Consider the following 20,695-nt stretch of genomic DNA (forward strand, 5'->3'; position numbering starts at 1 on the left):
TTATTCCATGGTGCCTCTAACCTTCACAAAGAGGCCTGGTGGAGCAATGGTTAAGCGTTCAGCTGCTTACCAAAAGGATGGCAGTTTGAACCCACCCAGCAGCTCCACAGGAGAAGGACCTGGTGATCCGCTCCTGTAAATACTACAGCCTAGAAAACCCTGTGGGGCAGTTCCACCCTGTCACGTGGGGTTCATATCAGTGGAAAATCAACTGGACACACGTAACACAGCAAAACTAACCTCCACAGAGTGGAGAGAGGTGCCCGGAGACTCTGCTCCTGGAGGCCAGGGACCCCGACGTTGTCCGTCTGGAAGCCGATAGCAGAACTGGCCTGTTTCATGGACACCTCTGTCACCTGCCTGCTCGAGGGTGTCCATGTCTGTGCTGTGGTCCTGGAGCCTACAATAACCTCCACAACACTGACCCCAACGCAAGCACACCCCAAATGCTCCACCTCCACTTCCCTCACACGCCTCGGCCTTGCCAACAAAATAATCTTTCTTCTCAAAAAGGATACAATAATATTACTTTAGATTCCCGGCACTCCAGGGAAATCTCTTTTTCCATCCAGCTTACAAGATAATCTGTTTCTCTTATACTTCCCTCTCCCCTGAACCAGCCCTCGCTCTGAGAGGCAGACTCCGAGGGGACACTGAGGCACCCATCTCAGACAGCGACCCAGGGGCATCATGTTAGCACCCACACGAACTCTCTTAAGATGACAGAGCAGCTTCCAGAAGGCTTGTGGTCTTAGGGTGAAGAATTGGGGAACATGACATTTCTTAGGGGCTTTAGGCCAAGGATGATTTGGGGCCTCATTTGTCCACTAGAGTGTAAGCTTCCCAAAGTGGGCATGCCTGCTTCATTTATCATTACACATCCAGTGCTCAACACGTTGCCTGGTGCAGAGTACATGCTCGAGAACTGTCACCTGGATGGATGGCTGGAAGAGTGAATGGTTGGCTGGATAGAAGGATGAATGAATGGATGGATGGGTGGATAGATAGGTGGTTGGATGAGTAGATGGATGGATAGATAGATGGATGATTGGATGGATGAATGGGTGAATAGACAGATGGTTGGATGGATGGATGGATGGGTGGGTGGGTGGACAGATGGGTGGCTGGATGGATGGACAGATGGATGAATGGATGGTTAGATGACTGGATGAACAGATGGTTGGATGGGTGGATGAATGGATGGATGGATGAATGGATGGATGACCTGGAAGCCTGTCAGTGAGGCCATGCCTACCCCCTCGATGGACCCCTCCCCAGGCACAGCCCCTTCCCCAGGCACAACCCCTTCCCCAGGCACAGCCCCTTCCCCAGGCACAGCCCCTTCCCCAGGCACAACCCCTTTCCCCAGGCACAGCCGATTTCCCAGGCAGAGCAGCAAGGGCATGGATGCCTGTCAGTGAGCCTCTCCTGTCCCCTCGACGGCCCCTTCCCCAGGCACAGCTGCAGTGGTCTGGGCACCTGCCTCATCTCGGGGCTGGTTTCCTGCTGTCAGACAGAGTCACGAGGAAGTGAGGAGATGTGGATGCACATCGAGGAACTGGAGAGGGTGGGGGTGCCCACAGGGCTGACGCTCGGGAGGAAGGGGCTAGCGGAGGTGGGGGCCTGGGGGTTCAGAGTGTGACCTCGCTCCATCAGAGGGTGGGGTAACAAGGAGACCTTGTGCCCAGTTGCACGTGCTCCTGGGGATCAGGTGGTGGAGGTCTAGACCAGCGGTCCAGTGTGGCCCTGGCCCACGGCAGCGGCACCCTGGGATGCGTTAGGAGTGCACATGCTCAGGGGCTGCCCTAGACCTTCTGAGTGAGACGCCACCTGTGCTTTGACCGTGCCTCCAGTGACTCCACAACAGGCTCGAGCTAGAACCACCGATGTAAGGGAGTCCTCCTTTGACAAGGGAGGGCAGGGCCAGGGCTGGCTGCAGACACTCACGTGGTAGGAGGCTCGCTCCTCCCGGTCCATGGGCCGGGTGACGTACATGCGGCCCGACATGGAGTCGATGCTGAAGACCTCCATGGGGGGCTGGTCGGCACCCACGCCTGTGATGCTGTACCGGATGGGGATGTCGTTGTCTTTGTCTGACCGGATCTGAAAGAGAGGAGCAGAGGAAGAGGGATCAGCCTGTAGCCTGGAACAGGGCCTCATATCTTCATTCCACTCCTGAACTCCCCACACCTGGCCCTTCTTGAGGCACATCTGGGCCACCTCCAAACCTTCATCCACCTTTGGAAACTGGCAGGGCAGTCAGCTGTTGAGGATTTACTAAGTGCCACCAACTACGGGCTCAGGGGCCTAAGCAGCCCATCAGGTGATGGGAAGGGGTGCACAGGGAGCTTGGCATGCATGATGAAACGGGGGAAAAAACAATGGAAGTGATGGCTTAAGACTGCACAAGGGCCCGGTGCAAACTCTCCTTACGTCCTACCATAAAACCCAGGAGGACACAAACTATAAGAAGGCAACAGAACAACATCTGCCGAACTTTGAGGGAAAAAGGTTGGGACCCAACACATTTATACCCAGCCAAGGTATCACCGGCACGTGAAGGCAACAGACACTCATGGATGTGCAAAGACCTAGGAAACATCCGTCTTCCTGCTCTTCTTGACAAAGGCACACGAAGATAAGATTCAGTCTCTTGAGAGGTAACTCGCAATTAACGTCTCAAGAATGGGGGCTGTGACTTAAAGTGACCGGTGGCCAGTATTTAGAAAGAGAAATTTAACACTAAAATTGTTGTCAATATGGTTACAAAGCTATATACAAATACAAAGACATTTTTACAGAGAAGCTGCATAATATAGTAATAACAATTCAATAATGGTTATCTGGGTCCCAAAGGAGTTCCTCTGTGGTGCAAATGGTTAAGCGCTTGGCTACTAACCAAAAGGTTGGCAGTTCAAATCCACCCACAGGCACTTCAGAAGAAAGGTCTGGGGATCTACTTCCAAAAAATCAATCACTGAAAACCCCACAGAGCACAGTTGTACTCTGACACACATAGGATCGCCAAGAACTGGAATTGACTCGATGGCAGTCGGTTTGGTTTGTAAATTAGCAAAAACTGAGAATTGGAGGAAGAAATGAAAAGAGCCCAGACAACTCCAAAGTCCATGTTTTACATGGGGTAGGGTCAAAACCAAACCCATTGCTGTCAAGTCAATTCTGACTCATAGCGACCCTATAGGACAGAGTAGAGCTGCCCCATAGAGCTTCCAAGGAGTGCCTGGTGGATTCCAACTGCCAACTTTTGGTTAACAGATGCAGCTCTTAACCACTGTGCCATCAGGGCTCCCTGGGGTAGGGCAGGGCTATCCAAACACATCATTTTGTTTTTGATCAGATAATTGGATACATGTAAGTTTTTGGGATCCATCTTAGAAGAAGTACAACCAGAATGCTCCTTAGAAGCGGGGACGGTGAGACTTTGGCTCATTTGCTCTGGACGCGTCATCAGGAAAGATCAATCTCTAGAAAAGGACATGATGGTTGGTAAAGCAGAGGGTCAGTGAAAAAGAGGAAAATGCTCCACGAGATGGACTGATACAATGGCCGCAACAACAGACTCAAACATCCCAACCATCCTGAGGATGAGACAGGACCGGGCAACGTTCCCTTCGGTTGTACAAAGGCTGCCGTGAGTCGGAGCTGACTCAACAGCAACGACAACAAGAAGTGCTGGGGACGCAAAAAGGACACTGGAAAAACAAAACAAAACCGGAAAAACAAACCCACTGCTGTTGAGTCCATTCCGACTCACAGCAACCCTGCAGGACAGAGCAGAACTGCCCCACAGGGTTTCCAAGGCTGTAAATCTTTATGGAAGCAGACTGCCAGGTCTTTCTCCTCCGGAGCAGCTGGTGGGTTTGAACCGCTGACCTTTGGGTTAGCAGCCAAGTGCTTAACCACTGCACCACCAGGGCTCCTCAGAATTAAAAATCAGGCGTATATAGTCATTTAGATGAAGTAAAACCTCTTGGAAAGATAGGAAGCACGGACAGAAACCCAGGCGCGCGAACACTCCCAGTGAAGACCTGCACTTCTCTCAGCTGAGCTGAAGTCATTGTGAGTTGTGCCACCCCAGCAGACGAAGGTCCCAAACGCTTGACCCCAACCTTGTCATTAAGGTTGACTCTACTTTGAGGTGGCAGCTCTTCCCCAGTTATATTTTGAATGCCTTCCAACCTGAGGGGCTCATCTTCCGGCACTGTATCAGACAATGTTCCGCTGCTATTCATAAGGTTTCTACTGGCTCGCTTTTTCAGAAGTAGACTGCCAGTCCTTTCTTCCTAGTCTGTCTTAGTCTGGAAGCTCAGCTGAAACCTGTCCACCATGGGTGACCTTGCTGGTGTTTGAGATACCAGTGCCATAGCTTCCAGCATCAGAGCAACACGCAAACCACCACAGTACGACATGCTGACAGACGAGTGGGGGAAATAAGGCAGAGAGTGTTGAAAGGTAAAATCAGTAACGTGGAATTAAGAGGCTTATATTCAACTTTGAGGACACCTTTGGAAAATACAGCTTTTTAAAAATCTAAACCCATGGGACCGTTATGACATTTTATAATAAAATAGACCACAGTGAAAATCTAAAAAAAAAAAAAATTCAGAAGGCAAAAACTACCCAGAACCTTGTATTGGAACAATGCAATTAAACTTTAATGATAAAACCTAAAAAAAAAAAAAAAAAAGACCTTTTAGAAAGCTAAAAATGTTCTTAAATAACCATTGGGTCAAATAGGATCAAAAGTATGTTTAGAGGGTATTTAAAAATAACAGTGAAGATGAGACTATTACATAGTAATGAGACTGGAGCTTGACTCAAAGCAAACCCATAACCTTAAATGTTTTCATCGTTAAACCAGACTAATAGGAAATGAACTAGGCATTCAACTCAAGAAGGAAAGCAATGATAAAGCAGGCTGCAGTCAACACCACAATAATAAAGATGAAAGCAGGAAGTTCTCAGTCTGAAGACAGAAAAATAGAAAAATTGATAAATACATTTAAGAGCTATACTTATGGAAAAAACACCCCAAATCCTCTATAAGACAGACGTACTGTTGGCAAATTTAATTAAGGGGAAAAAGTAAGAATTTTTTACATTTTATTCCAAGTTTATGCTAACACATATAAAAATCTTTATAAACATGATCTTTTTTTTGGAGAAGATATACATTGCCAACCTTGACCAGAAGAAAGAAGAAACTTGAAGAGATTTGCTATTTCCCTAGGGAATACCTTCAAAAACACCCCAGGGACAGGTCAGCTTTTCCAGAACAGAGAAGAAGAGAGAGAAGAGCACCCACTTCATTTACACAGCTCCCATAACTTACACATCTCACCGTGATGGCACGAAGTAACATCACTGCCAACCGCTCCACGTGTTATTAATTTTTTCTCTTTTGCTAAGTGGAGACACAGGTTTAGAGTGCAATTGTTGTTGCTAGGTGCCCAGACCACTCCACGTACAGATGCAGGTGTGACAATCCAAAGTGAAATACTAGCAAATGGGATTCATCAGGGAATTAAGAGACTCCTTTGTCATGCCTAATACATATGGCTATCGACAGGACTTAGAATCATCAGGATGGTTTCTCACTAGGCAACTTGTTTCTATAACAATAACAATCCTGGGATAGTCTCTACAGAAGCTCAAAAGACATTTGATAATGAGCGTCCTTTCTTAAACCATCATTGCCTGGTGAAACACTAGAGACTCTTCCATTAGATAAAGGAACATGGTGGCAACGACACCAACCAGCCCAAGACTGTTTGACATCATCCCTGCCAACGCAATAGGACACAAGAAAGAAATGAGTAATTTGCCTAACAGTGAGAAGGAGATAAAGCTTCATCACACAGGCATAGTACAGCTCAATATAGATTTGGAGGCTGCTTCTGTGCTGGGTCAGACGTACACACTGGTGTTCATGCTCACACACTGACACACACAGGTCACAGAGGGCTCTAGCTCACTCTCCACGTGTACATACTGGCAGCCTTTTCACTGACGTGTGCACATTCACGCAGACACACACACGCACACGCACACGCACACACACACACACAAGTTCTCCATACATACAAATTGGTGGACTTTCCCCTTATGTGTATACACACACACACACACTCTCCACACATACATGTTGGTGCATTTTCCCCTTATGTGTGCACATTTATGCAGACACCCACATGTGCATGCACACATGCACACACATGCTCTGTGTAGACTGACCCTCTATACACACATTTTACATACAAACTGCTAGACTTTCTATTTATGTGTGCACATTCACGTAGACACACACGTACACACACTCACACACTCCCCACACGTACATACTGGTGGGCTTTGGCTTTATGGGCACACATTCTGTACACACACACACACACACACACACACACACGGTCTGACTTACAATGACTTCTGGTTCACATCCATGGGTTTCCCTCTTATGCGTGCACCTTTAGCTAGACACCCACACATGCACACCCACACCCACACATGCACACCCACACGTGCACACCCACACACACATGCACATCCACACATGCACACACACACCCACACACACATGCACACACGTGCTCTGACTTACTCTCCATAGCACATATTGGTGCATTTTCTCCTTGTGTGTGTGTGCGTGCACACGCACACGCGCGCGCACACACACACACACACACGGGCTATGAGGAACTCTGTTCTGGGAGAAGGGAAGGGCCGTTCCCGCTCTGGCTCCTGACCCCCTCACCACCAGGTGGGACTCCTCCAGACTCTGCTCTGAGCAGCTCACACCACACAGCAGAGTTTCCAGCAAAACAACTGAAAGAGCAGCCAGTACCTGGACAAGGGGACAGACACCTGTGTCCAGCAGCCCCTCGCGCTGCCCCCAGGCCCCAGAAATGCTCAGCATTGGCTCATTCATCTCAGCCGCCCCCCACTGCCTCCACATGCTGGCGAGGACACTCTGGGCCCTCGGCCTCCCATCTCCCGCCTGCTCTCCCGCTAACAGCACTGGGCGTCCCAGGAAGATGCCAAGCCAGGTCTTCACCACAGCTCTCTCTGCTGCTGAAGGTCCCCAGTTACGTTCCCTCTGACCAGCCCGAGATGAGGCGTAACAAATGCAAAAGAACAAACAATGGGTGAAGGGTCTTCTTTCCGGTGGCCTTGATCCAGTGCACGAGCAGTCAGCCCCCAGTATGGAAGCCCCCAGTGGGAGGGATCTAGCCCTTCTCCACCCACAGAGCATTTTCCACCAAGATTCTATCACCAGGGCATGTGGGCAAACTCTCGCAAGTCTGGTTAGAGGGAGGAAGCTGTTGTCCTCCCTGGCACGTGTGGGGATCATCCCTCAGCGCTATAAGGGCGGACATGGGGACCAAACACTGCTGGGGAGAGAAGGGAGTGATTAATGGAAAAAACTTAAGGCTCGCTGCTCCTGATGCAGCAGTTCTGCCCTCCGGGAGTGCAGAAGGTTCTAGAAGGCCAGTGGGCTTGGAAGCCTGCTTCGATGTAAGGTTAAGAGAAGGGTGTCCTGATTACACAAACCCTATGCCATTGAGTCAACTCCCACTCATCGTGACCCTATAGGACAGGGTAGAACTGCCCCATGGGGTTTCCAAGGAGTGGCTGGTGGATTCAAACTGCCGACCTTTTGGTTAGCAGTCGAGCTCTTAACCACTGCGCCACCAGGGCTCCCTGAGTACACAAGAGGCTCTTGAATAATATCTGCCAAATTGAATTGGAGCTCTGGTGGACTCCCTGTGTGTCCACTGCTACATTCTTTGGGCCAAACCACTCATCTTTTACAGGGAAATTTAATTATAAAACTGCTGGAAAGAAAAACCCACCACATATTTAAAGAGATTATTTTCTTCCTCTTTTGCAAAGAAATCTCATTACATTCTGACCGCTGGGCTGCATTTGCCTGACTCTTGAGGCGCCGTTCAGCAGGGCCTCCTGAAATATGGTGGGCGGCCCGGGCTCTCTGGTCAGCTCTCAGAATGCTCTGAATCCCCCGTAGTTTACAAATTACGGAGAAAGAGTGTGTGAGTGAACGCAGCAGGTCAGGGGAGAGCCATTTCTCCCTGATTTGTGTCTGGAAAATGAGAAAACCCTGGCAGAAGCATCCGGTAACACAGACCGGCATCTCCATCACTGGCTCGCTTTTAGGATGCCATGGAGAATTACGCTCTTTCGCATTTGTTATTAAAGGAGAACAGATGGTAAAAGGTTAGTTTAAAGTGATGTCTGCATTAAAATAACTCGCGGTGCCCGGCGATTGTGTTCACCTGGGGACGGCTGCTCGGAAGGCTGGCGCCGTTCTGAGGAGAGACTGCAGGAATGAAGGATTTTGCCAGAATGTCCCCCAGGAAGAGGTGTTTGCCTAATTTCAAATGAACTTGAAACTGGAGAAGAGTCAGTGTGTGTGACGTTGAACAGTAAGCACCTTGGAGGTTTACTCCCAATGCACTCAAGGGGAGGACTGTACAGGCGGTTCCAGAAGGCGAGGCTCACGGCAGGACGGGACCACCCAAGCAGAAAGGACCCTGGCTTTGGGCTGTCCCCTCGCCCGTGACCCCCAACCCTCCCCTGTCACTTCCACGCTCTGCTCATTCCACAAGAGCCCCACTCCGTCCCAGGAACGCCGTGCCAGGCCCGGCGCTGGCCTGAGAGACATCGGCGGGGCAGAAGTGGGAGAGACGTTCAAGAAAGTAATGCACTCTTCAATTTTTTTAATTTAATTTTATTGTGGTAAAATATATATAACAAAAAGCTGCCTTTTTAACCATTTTTGCGTGTGCAATTCGACGACGTTAACTGCCTGGTGGCACAACAGCTAAGTGCTCAGCTGCGAACTGAAAGGTTGGTGGTTCGAACCCCCCCAGCGGCCCCTCGGGAGAAAGACCTGACGATCTGCTCCCGTAAAGACTGCAGCCTAGAAAACCCTGTGCGGCAGTTCTGCTCTGCCACGTGGGGTCGCCACGAGTCGGGATCGATTCCGCGGCACACCTGACAACAGCGTGTTGTGCGAACATCAGCGGTATTTGTTTCTGGATTTTTAAATCATCCTTAACAGTAACTCAGCGCCCCCTCAGCAACACCTCCCCCGCCCCCAGCCCCTGGGAGCCACTATGCATTTGCCTGTTCTAGACGTTTCTGTGAGTGGGGTCACCCAGTGTTTGTCCTTTTGTGTCTGACCTGCTTCACTCGGCGTCACGTTTTCAAGGTTCACCCATGTTGTGGAAACTTCACTTCCCTCTGGGGCTGAATAACCCTCCACTGTATGCATGGACCACGTTTTGTTTATCCACCATGTGCTGATGGGCACTTGGGTTGTTTCCACATTCGGGCTGTTGTGAGTACCGCTGCGGTGAACCTGGTGTACACGCTAATGGTGACACGCCCTGACTCTATAATTATAAATCGTGAAGAGGCTTGTGGGGGGAAGGACAGCGTCTGGGACAGACCCTGGTGGAAGAATGGGCGGGGCGGTGGGGGCGGGGCAGGAAGAACTGAGTCTGCATGGTGCTATCTACGGCCTTGCAGAGCTCCTGGACACACACACACACACACACACACACACACAATCACACATGCATACACATACACACACGAACACGCACACACACGCATGAATGTGCACACACGCAGATAAATACGTGCACACACGTATACGCACACGCATATGCACACACACGAATGTGCACACACACAGGAGCGGGTCTCCCTTCTCCCTGTGGCGCCGCGCCCCCTGGAAGATTATGGCACCTCTGCACTTCCATGGTTTTGGTCACGCCACGCACAAGCCTCCCTGGATTCCTGTCCTGGCTTTTTAAAAGATGCATTTAAAAATCCTCAGCAGCAAGCTCTTCCACAAGGCTGTCATTCTTGCACGAAGTGTCTCAGCTCTTTCTCGCCATACGATACTACACCGAGGTTTGCCCAAGGAAACAGGCTGCGAACCCTCACTCTCTGTACCTGGTGGGAGTCTGGAGTCGCCGGTAGTGGCTCCCATTTCTTCACCGAGTAAAGAGCTCTGGATCGTGACAGCCGACGCGCACCCCATCCCGCCCGTCCCCCAGCTGTGAATTGCACTTGGCAGCAACAATCACCAGGCTGAGAGGCAATTTTCTCTTAAAGAGGATGATTCCACCTAAGTGCTCCGCAGCTTCCCGCGTGGCTTCGCTGGTTCCGTGTCAGCTCTCGGGGCTCCTGGTTTTTATGCTCACGGGGAAGCGGTTTTGAAGGCTTTATCTGTCTGCTCTCCTGCCTGATTTGCACAGACAACCCCTCCCTCTCCACTTCCCATCATTTCTAGGAGCACAGACGACATGCTACACCCTTTTCTGGGCCCCAGGGACACAAACATGGTGGTCTCTGCCCCAAGGCCAACCTGTGCAGGCCTGGCCTGTGCACACAGTAGGCGCTCAATCATCACCACCATCATCATCATCATCATTTACTGTTGTAATATATGTATATATAAACAGGAGCCCTGGTGGCGCAGTGGTTAAGAGCTTGGCTGCTAACCAAAAGGTCGGCAGTTTGAATCCACCAGCTGCTCCTTGGAAACCCTGTGGGGCCGTTCTTCTCTGTCCTATGGGGTTGCTATGGGTTTGGTGTAATCTTCGTTAAAAGCACAACTCAGTGGCATTATACTACTTTCACCAGGCATCCCTGGGTAGGTGTTGCAAACAGTTAAGCACTCGACCACTAGCAGTAAGGTTGGCGGTTGGAACCCACCCAGAAGCACCTCAGAAGACAGGTCCTGGCGATCTGCTTCTGAAAGGTCACAGCCTTGAAAACCCTGTGGGGCCGTTCTACTCTGTACACACGAGGTCACCACGAGTTGGAACCGACTCCACGACAACTAACAGTGGCAGTGATCAGGTGCACCGCATTGTGCAACCATTGTCACCATTCCAAAGTCTTCCGTCCCCCCGGAAGGAAGTCTGTACCAGGAAGCGCTGACTCCCCACGCCCCTCCCAGCCCCTGGCAGCCCCCGATCAACCGTCTGTCTCTGCGCATTTGCCTCTTGTGGATATTTCCTGAAAGTGGGATCGTTCAGCATCTGTCCTTGTGTGTCTGGCTGATTTCACCCACCACCACGTTTTCAACGGTGGTCTCTGCGGTAGCCTGTGTCAGGACTTCGTTTCTCCTTACGGCTGAATGATCTTCCGTTCTATGGATGGATCACAGTGGGTTTAGCCAATCGTCTGCTGACGGGCACTTGGGTTGTTTCCACCCGGTAGCTGTTGTGAAAAGCGCGGCAGTGACTGTGGTGCAATGTTGTTCGAGTCCCTGCTCTCCAGTCTTTTGGGTGTACACCCAGGAGCAGAATTGCTGGTAATATCTGACGAAAGAATAAACCAAGGATGTAAAACTAGGGATGGGGGCCACCACATGAGCAGGCAGCCAGGGTCACTCCCACATGCTGTGGGGGCCCTAGGCCTGCATGGGAGTTCGGAAGGGCTTCCTGGGGGACAAATGGCCCGCTGAGACCTGAGGGAGTAAAATGGTGAGGAGGGCATAGAAAGGTGGGCAGGGCCGCATGTGCGCAGATGGGAGGTAGAGAGAGAGGGTCCGTCTGCAGGAGGCAGGCATCACTGGGCCAGAGAGGATGTTTGGGGGCTCATTCCAGGCTCTAGAGGTTCACCAGTTATTGAATGAATGCATGAATGAAAATGAAACGGAATAGAGGAAGTGGGAGGGGAGACAGGAACGGAGAGAAGGAGGGAGCGGGAGAAGGGAGGTGCAGTTACCCCATGCCCCACGGGGCGAGTCTTGGGGGTAGCTTCTTGGAACCCCAAGCAGAGCCACGAGGGAGGGGCGAGGGCCTGTGGTCCCCAGAGAAGAGCCTGCTCCCGGGGCCCTGCAGAGACTCAGGTTGGGGTGGGGGCTGGACAAGGGGCCGGAATGACTCTGCTCTAGAGACTGGAGGCTTCTGGAAGCATGGCAGGAGACCCTGAGGCTGCAAGGCGTCTGGCTGCGGGGAGGGCCTGTGGAGCCTGGGGAGGGGACTTGCCCCTGGGGCCCAGCGTATGGCACCGGTAGCATCAGCGTTTGCCTGGACGTCTCACCCTGGGCCAGCCTCATCCTGCTCATTATTGAGTTCATCTTGAGCCTCTCTTCACAAACAAGGGTTTCCCTCCCTACGAGTTTTAGTTATCTACTGCTGCTGGAACAGAAATACCACAAGTGGGTGATGTTAGAGAACAAATATTACTTTCTCACAGTTCAGGAGGCTAGAAGTCTGAATTTAGGGCACCGGCTCTAGGGGAAGGATCTCTCTGTGTCAGCTCGTCTAACGGGGACGGACCCGGGAGCTCCACCCTCCATTCCCACTCCTGGGATTCATCCCGACAAACAGCAACAACCAGTCACCATGGAGTCGATTCCAACTCATGGTGGCCCCACGCGTGTCAGAGCAGAACTGTGTTCCATAGTTTGTTTTTCTTTTTTTTCTTTTATTTTTGGTGAAAATATACACCACAAAACCCACTCTCATTCCCCGGTTTCCAGACATAATGATCAGAGACGCTGGTCACGTTCTTCACCTGTGTCAGTATTCTCGTTGTTTCACTTCCGTTGACTTAATCTCCCTGCCCCCAACCTTCTCATCTATGCTTTAAAATAGCTGTTGACCCTTTGGTCTTATATACTTTTTTTTAAAAAAGTAACGCAATACTAGGGTAACAATCTTTATTCTTTGGGCTAAACTGTTACTTAGTTTAAAGGTGACTTCAGCGGGTAGTTTCAACTCAAGGTTTGAAGAGCAACTCAGGGCCATAGTCTTGGGGACTCCTCCATCCTCAATAGATCCAGGAAGTCTGGATTCTTTAAGAATTTGAGGTTCTGTTTCACATTTTTCTCCCTTTTTATCAGAATTTCTCTATTATGTTCCCGATTAGAACATTGAGTAGTGGTAGCTGGGCACCATCTAGTTCCTCTGGTCTCAAGGTGGAGGAGGTAGTGGTTCATGGAGACAGTTAGTCTTGTAGTCCAGTTCCTTCTTGATCTTGGGTTTCCTTCTTTCTCTTTTGTTCCAGATGAATGAAGACTAACAGCTGTATCTCAGATGGCTGCTCGTAAACTTTTAAGACCCCAGACACTACTCAGCATACTGGGAGGTAGAACATAAACTTTAAGAACTAAGTTATGCCAATTGACTGGGTTGTCCCACAAGACCATTGCCCTACTCCAACTCCATAGGGTTTTCAATGGCAGATTTTTCAGAAGTAGATTGCCAGGCTTTTCTGCCCAGGCTCTTCTGGGTGAACTTGAACCTCCAACCTTTTGGTTAGCAGCCAAACACATGGACCGCTTTCACCACCCAGGGACTCACTGAAATTCCTTAAGGGACCCTGAAAGGAAACCCCAGGATGCCAGCCCCACCTGACCAACCTGTCCAGCCCACTCTGCAGATGGGGAGACCAAAGCCCAGAGAGGCTAAGAGGTTTGGTGAGGGTTTCATAAGTGACTGGAGATCAAGGGTGGAACTCTACTCCCATCTTGGTGGTCACACTGCCTCCCCACAAAGCCTCAACAAGCAGAAAGGGAGGCAGAGGAGGCCATGCCCCCATACAGATGAAGCTGAGCTCAGGATGTCTCAGCATCTCTCCAGAGATTCACATCCTGGCTGTCTTTCTCACTTCAGCCAGGTCTGCAGATCTGACTTGGGATGTGCAGGGTGTTATGGATTGAATGGTGTCCTCCCGAAAAGATAGGTAGAAGTCCTAGCCCCTGGACCTGTGAACGTGACCTTGTTCGGAAACAGCGTCTTTGCAGATCTTATCAGTTAGCATGCGGTCGTGCTCTTAGGTAGGTGGGTCCTAACCCTAGACGACCGGTGTCCTCATAAAAGAGGAGATGTGCCCAGAGAGGGAGACAGAGAGGAAGGACGCCAGGCTGCAAGCCCAGGAACACCTGGAGCCACCAGAAACCAGGAGAGAGGCATGGGAGACTCCCTCGGAGCCTCGGAAGGAATCAACACGGCTCCAGAGCTGTGAGGCTACAGCTTTCTGTTCTCATAAGCCCCCTGCTCTAATATTTCATTACAGCAGCTCCAGGAAATGAAAACACAGGGGCCTGTTGAACCACATGTTTTTAAACGTCACCCTGACGCTACTTAAGGTCCGGGGGTAGAACTTCACTTTAATCGCTTTTGAAAAAGATGATGGAATTGTAACCCAGTCCTGTGTGAATCACTTTTAGCTTGCTGCAAAGTTTACCTCTGCCACAACGCTGGGTAAGCAGTGAGATGTAGCGATGTTCAAAGTGTTCTCATAAAATTAACGGGACAAACCTGGGGCAGTGAGTGAGAAGTCTTCTTGTTTTATTATTTTTATTCCCCAACTCTTTCTTGATTCTTGAACATTACTTTAAGAGACTTGAAGATGTTTGTATTTCTTGCATTTTATGAAACACTTTCCAGGCACGATGAAATTCAGCCCTCAATTATTTTCAGTTAGGTTCTTGTAATGAGCAGGAAAACCCAGACTGTGGTATGAAAAGGCACGTGCTGTGTAACACTGACGCTATCCTACATCATCGTTCACAATTACTTGGAGTTTTATAAATCATGAAAAATCCTCAGAATCATATGAATGCTAATGAGACCCCTGAATATGTTCTTACAGAATCTGCCGGGTGGGGATAGTTGGTTAGCTGCTTCTCACAAATGCCCTTCAGGTTGTACCAACTTAACAAGGAGAGGCACCTCCTTAATTTGTGGCGTGGGATTAGAGTAGAAGTCTATGGAGGGGCCTGGCTGCTGAGTCCATTCCCTGTTCGTCTGGGAACAGATGCCACATTTCCTTTAGGAGGCCACTGTCCCCCCACTGTGAGTGGTCTTGGGCAGACTGCCAGTCAAGATGCCCCTCCTTCCCTTAGCCAGCAGGCAGACCAGACCCAAGCTGGCCAGGCAGCCTCTTTCTGAGTCTTGAGCAACTAATGAGTCAAGGATGGAAAACATGATGGCAGCCCCTTCATGGCAGCAGCCCCTCCCTGTCAAGAGCAGAGCCCTGGGCCCCCTGGTTCTCCAGCCTCCTGTCCGTGAGCAGCCCAGGGTCCTTCTGGCACATTCCTCTCCGCTTGGGATACTGGAGTTGTTCTGGTGCATTAAGTCAAACACCCTGCCTGACGCACACACAGCCTGAGAAGCCCTTAGCACACACTTGGCATCTCAGTGCTAGCTAGAGATTTGAGTCACTGTCAGGGGTCTGGGACTGGAGACCCTAAAGTGGAGCCCCATACAAGGTTCTCCTGTGAGACGCTGCCACACCTCTTTACTCAGCCTAAGTCTCATGTCCACCCCAAGCCACTCACAGTGTCAGGGAAGCTGCACGCTCTTTACTGAGGTAAGTCACGTGCACATCCTTGAGTCCGTCAGGGTTACAAGGGGCGCTGCACTTCCATTGGCCCATCATGAGGTCACATGCCCATCCCTGAGCCAATCACAGTGTCCAGGGATGCTGCACTTCCATTGGCTCAGTGAGGAAGGGTGGGACTGAAGTCCCACAGAGGGGGAGGGGGTGCAGGGTGGGCCTGGGGTCCCGAGGAGGGGGGGTGGGGTGGGTCTGGGGTCCTGAGGAGGGAAGGGGTGAGGCTGTGCAGTGAGACGCCTGTGGCGCATCAAAGTTTAATGGGAACCATGACACGCCGCGTTGTTGCAGTGAAGGATGGCAGAAAGGGGGAACCAAATGAATAGCTGATTTTAATAAAAAAGCTGCCTGGGCACGGCGTGGCCACCCATTACGCTGGCAGCTGGCGGGCGGCTGCGGAGAGCGCGGTCCCCCGGGAGGGGCGCAGGGGGCTGCAGGTGCCGGGACTGGGCCACGAGCGAGGACAGATCCTCAGAAGCTCCACTGAGTGGGTCAACACCGCTCAAAACGTCAACTTTTAAAAAATATCTGCGCCTCAGTTCTGCCCGAAACCGCGGCCACGTTCCCATTGGTCACCATGAGCCCCTCCGTCAGCGTGATTTACGCTTGTAATTGAGATGTCCATACTTTTAGCCTCAATAGCAGCGGCCTCCTGCATCCTCGGGAGCTCGGGGACAGGCTGACAAGGTGACAAGCAAGCAGAGGCCTAGGCTCTGGGGAGGGGCCTGGGGGCGTCCCGGGGGACACGCAAGCCCGATTTTAAGCACACGCCATCCACAAAGAGCTCCCAGTACCAGCCGAGAGCAGCCCATGGCTCTGAGAGGGTGGCACCCCGGCCTGCTGGGCTCTCCCTGCTCCCCGGCCCTTGCAGCTCAGGGGCACCTCCTCATGGAGCCCTCGCTGCCCCCCACCCAGGTACGGTACTAAATCACCCTCTTTTTAAATCATGTTTTTAGCACTCATCAGAATTTCGAGTGTGTGTGTGTTTGCTGAAGTCTCCACCAGGCTGTCCATGCTGTCTGTCTGTCCATCCACTGCCCCCCATGGTTCTGCCACCTCTAGTCCATGGGACTCCTCTGCTGTCAGGGACAGCGGCTTTGCCAGTGACATGCTGCGTGCCTGGCTGGAGCCACAGGTTTTCTGGAGTTAGGAATGCTGTGGCGGAGGTGTGTGTGTGTGTCAGAGAGAGAGAGAGAGGGAGATAGAGAGCCAGAGACAGACACAGAGAGACAGAGAGAGACACAGAGAGACCCTGACGGATTCAGATTTCAAATGGGAGCCCTGGGCGCAGGCAGGGAGAGGGTTACTCATCTCTGGCTGGAGGAGGCACATGGGGTGCCAGTCCTTCTCGGTCCCCGTGGTGAGCACAGAGCACCCCGTGCCCCACCCAGCCCCACGCTAGCCCTCAGCACTGGCTGCCCAGTGGGACCAGCCAGCCCTCTGCTCTCCAGCTGCCTTGCCCAGCCTCAGAGGACTCGGGACCCTCTGGCCCTGCGTCTACCCGTGACCCTGCTGTCCCCCTCCACTTCCATACAGCCCTTCCTCCCCTGCCCCCCACTCTGTCCAGGAACACCCTTGGCCCTGTGGGTGATTCACTGAGGACCCGGCCTGCTCTGAACACATTTCAAAGCAGCTGAGCTTGACTGATTTGAAATTTATTCGTAGAACTGACTTTTGAAATCCACCCCCCTCAACGCCCTGTATCGTTAGCAAATCTGTACTGATTTTTAAAGTCCTGTCTGAGCCACCAGCCCTGCATCTGCCACCTCTCCCCTACCCTTCTGGCCAGCAGGATTTGGGGTGGAGAGGAGCCAGGGGAGAGCAGCTCCCAGGAGGCTTGTTCGCAGCGACCTCAGTCCAGCCCTGGAGAAGCCGTTCTGGAAGCAGACGCCCCTGATGGGGCTCCTGCGGGCAGGTGGAACTTCCCCAGGTGACCTGTGCCCTCTGCAGGGAAACACTCCTAGCCAAACCACGTCTTCTCTCTGCTCTGGAGCTGGAGAGAGGCGCTCGGGTCCTGGCCCCGGCCACGTCCCAGTGTGGGGTGCAGTAAGGAGGGATGCAGCAAAGAGCAGACTGGGCCAGCGCTTATGAGCCCAACACCGGGCGGAGCACCTTCTCCGTCATCCGAGCCTCAGCTTCCTCATTCGAAAAGCGCAGCTAGGGGTGTCCTGGTGGCCTCCTCGCTGTGGCAGGCCGCGAAGAGACAAACACGGTGGAGGCATCGGCCGACCCCGAGCACTCTGAGGTTCCGGTGAAGGAACACTGTTCTCCAGCGCGCAACTGGGCGCCTTTGTGAACGGCCACCTTTTACTCTCAGATCGCTCTTCCTTGCAGCGTGGGATGGTTCCAAGCAGTGGAGGAAGCTGGCTGTTTAAATCAGACATTCAGAATTCCGAGAGGTTTGGGCCTTGAATAACAAAGGTGTTGAATTCCAGAGGGAAGTCAGGTGAGGAGGCAACTGCTCCCCACCGCCAGCCCTGGGCAGACACACCCAGACGCTCCTCACTGAAAAACGCTCCCGGTATTAACTCATATTCCCATTTCCCGGCGGAGCAGGTTCCCCCACCATCCCCCAAACGAGACGTTCAGAATAGAAGAGTCGGGGTAAGCAGACTGCAAGAGCTCAGAACTGTGAGATGTGATCACGTACAGCCAAGTGTAAGACTTGCCAGGGAAAAGGAAAAAACCAAGGAACTGAGATTAAAATCATCTCAAAGTTAAACCACCGCCAGGCAGCTCCAAAAGCTCCCAAGCCCTGTTTGTGGATGCATTTGGGGCCTTGAGGGAAAAGCTTAACTGGCGAGGGGGAACCCTTCATTTCAAAACGGTCATGCAGGCCACCAGACTGTATACTTAAAAATGGTTAAGATGACCAACTTTATGTTATATACACTCTACCCACCACTTGTCTGTCAGTTGTCACACTTTGGTGGCTTGTATGTTGCTGTGATGCTGGAAGCTAGGCCACCGGTATTTCAAATACCAGCAGGGTCACCCATGGGGGAAAGGTTTCAGTGGAGCTTCCAGCTAAGATAGACCTGGAGAACTACTTCAAAAAAAAAAAAAAAAAAAAACCCAAAAAACTGGCCAGTGAAAACCTCATGGATAGCAGTGGAACGCTGTCTGATACAGTGCTGGAAGATGAGCCCCTCAGGTTGGAAGGCACTCAAAATACAAAATGGGGAAGAGCTGCCTCCTCAAAGTAGAGTTAACATTAATGACGCGGATGGAGTCAAGCTCTCGGGACCTGCATTTGCTGATGTGGCACAACTCTAAATGAGAAGAAACACCTGTAAACATCCAGTCACACCTTCAACGAGATGGACTGACACAGTGGCTGCACCCATAGGCTCAAACATGACAACAACGACTGTTAGGATGGTGCGGGACCAGGCACTGTTTTGTTCTGTTGTGTGCAGGGTCGCTACGAGTTGAAACTGACTCGCTGGCACCTGACACACTTTTCAGCACAATAACAAACTTGTTGTGTAGGCAGCGCGAGGGCAGTGCCTTGCCATAGTGAGCGCCGCTGAAATTCCCAGGAGTGAGCCTGGTGTTGAGGCAAGAGCTGGAGACCGGATCTATAGTTCTGAATCGTAGTGTTATTATACAGAAAGTTTTTAAAGTCGTGGGGATAAAGAAATCAATGAAGGAGGAAAGGAAAATATTTCACCAACTCTAGGATCTACAAGTCAAGTGAGAAAAACCAACTCTTAGGCCATAAACCCAAACATTGTAACTGTGGTTATGGGACCAAGGAGAGGGTGAGGTTTGGAGAGACCCACCATTTAAATATTCTCCTTGAAGAAGCCCCATGTTTAAGCTTTCAACACCTAGAAAATGTCACTTCGTCTTGTAACCTTAGAAGGGTTAAGCCTGTTCTTAGAATGCTTATAGCCCCAGTGTTATTATACAGTTTAATGGCTCCTTTATAGAAGTGAGAAGGCTGAAGATGAAAAAGGTCTTCTAATGAAAGAATTCTCTGTTTTTTCCTCTTCTAAATATCCTTACAATTGGATTACATCTGACCTGGATCTCTTGTTTGGCACCGGATTACTATTTCTTATCAAGACCTCTTTTCTCACAAGTATTCATGCTGGTTAATTCCAAAAAATTTAAGGAGGCCGGAATTAGAAGTATAAACACGTGCACTCACAGACTTACACAGAGAAGCAGACAGCGAAGTGTAGGTAAGAAGATGATGGGAGTTTTGCCTCTTAGGTAAGACCCTGTAATGGTTTCCCATGAGTCTCTCTGACTTAATTCCCACTTGTCTGTCTACCGTCATCAATCACTTAATTCATGTAGCTGAGGTGGGGCAGAGAGGAAGATCATCTTTTCTGTGTTGTTATTCATCTTTATAACACCCAAGAGCCACTGCTCATCTCAAGCCATACCAGTTCTCCATGAAAACAAACTACCTACCAGCAACCTCAGTTGACAAGGTGGCAATGAAGATGTTTTCTGGAAAACAATATCTGATGGGACAACCATAAGGTCAAAGGAAAGCTGGCAGGAAAGAGAGCCATAATCCTAAAGCTGCGAAGGGCAATGAGATCGGTGCCCAGGGAGCCTGCTGTCTCCAGGCATCCGGTGGAAAATTACCATGGAAAAAGAAAACAAGCTGACATGTTTAATGGTGGCATACACAATGAATTGTCCTTAGTGACGTTGCTTCCTCTAGCAATTCTTTAGCTATCCTAAAGACATCGTCTCTTCAAATTTTCTCCATAAAACACGTCTTTTACACATAAAGGATGCTGTCCCACCACATGGTTTTACTGCACATATGTATTGCTCGAGCCATTCTTTGGCATAAAATTTACTCAGCAGAGAATGGCATGTCTTATTTTCTAAAGAACTGACATGAACTGCCAACATAAGTGTGCTGTGTACACATTTATTCTTATGCTGTCAAATACTTGAGTAGACATCTGGGGGTTTAGCAATTCATTTGGGTGCAAAATACACACAATCATATGAAGATATCATTTCAACAATTAGAAGCATGGGTATTGGATGCATACAGCTCTGGGTTCAAACTCCAATTCTACCACTTACTAGTGTGTCTTTGGACAAGTTCGGCCTTCCTAACTCTTAGTTTCTTCCTTCATAAAGTGGGGATAATGGTACCTATAGCATAAAATTGTCCAAAAAAAAAAAAAAAAAAAAACGAGTAACTTAAAAGACTCATAGGAAGTGTTTAAGATACAGTGACTGAAACTTCCCCTCTTCTACCACCAACATCATCATCACCGTCAACGTCCTAATCATCTTCATCATCGCC

The 20,695-nt window shown here is 50.5% G+C and overlaps 1 protein-coding gene across 1 annotated transcript in view; it reads right to left on the reverse strand.

Moving 5' to 3' along the window:
- The window catches only part of CDH4 (cadherin 4), a 661,165-nt gene that overhangs the window by 67,431 nt on the left and 573,039 nt on the right, over positions 1–20,695 (reverse strand). The window contains exon 7 of the mRNA XM_023741423.1: positions 1,948–2,103. Within this exon, the coding sequence (XP_023597191.1) occupies positions 1,948–2,103 (156 nt within the window). The remainder of the gene's footprint in view (positions 1–1,947; positions 2,104–20,695) is intronic.

The sequence above is a fragment of the Trichechus manatus genome, unplaced genomic scaffold (assembly GCF_000243295.1).
Source record: "Trichechus manatus latirostris isolate Lorelei unplaced genomic scaffold, TriManLat1.0 scaffold00008, whole genome shotgun sequence".
Classification (NCBI taxonomy): domain Eukaryota; kingdom Metazoa; phylum Chordata; class Mammalia; order Sirenia; family Trichechidae; genus Trichechus; species Trichechus manatus.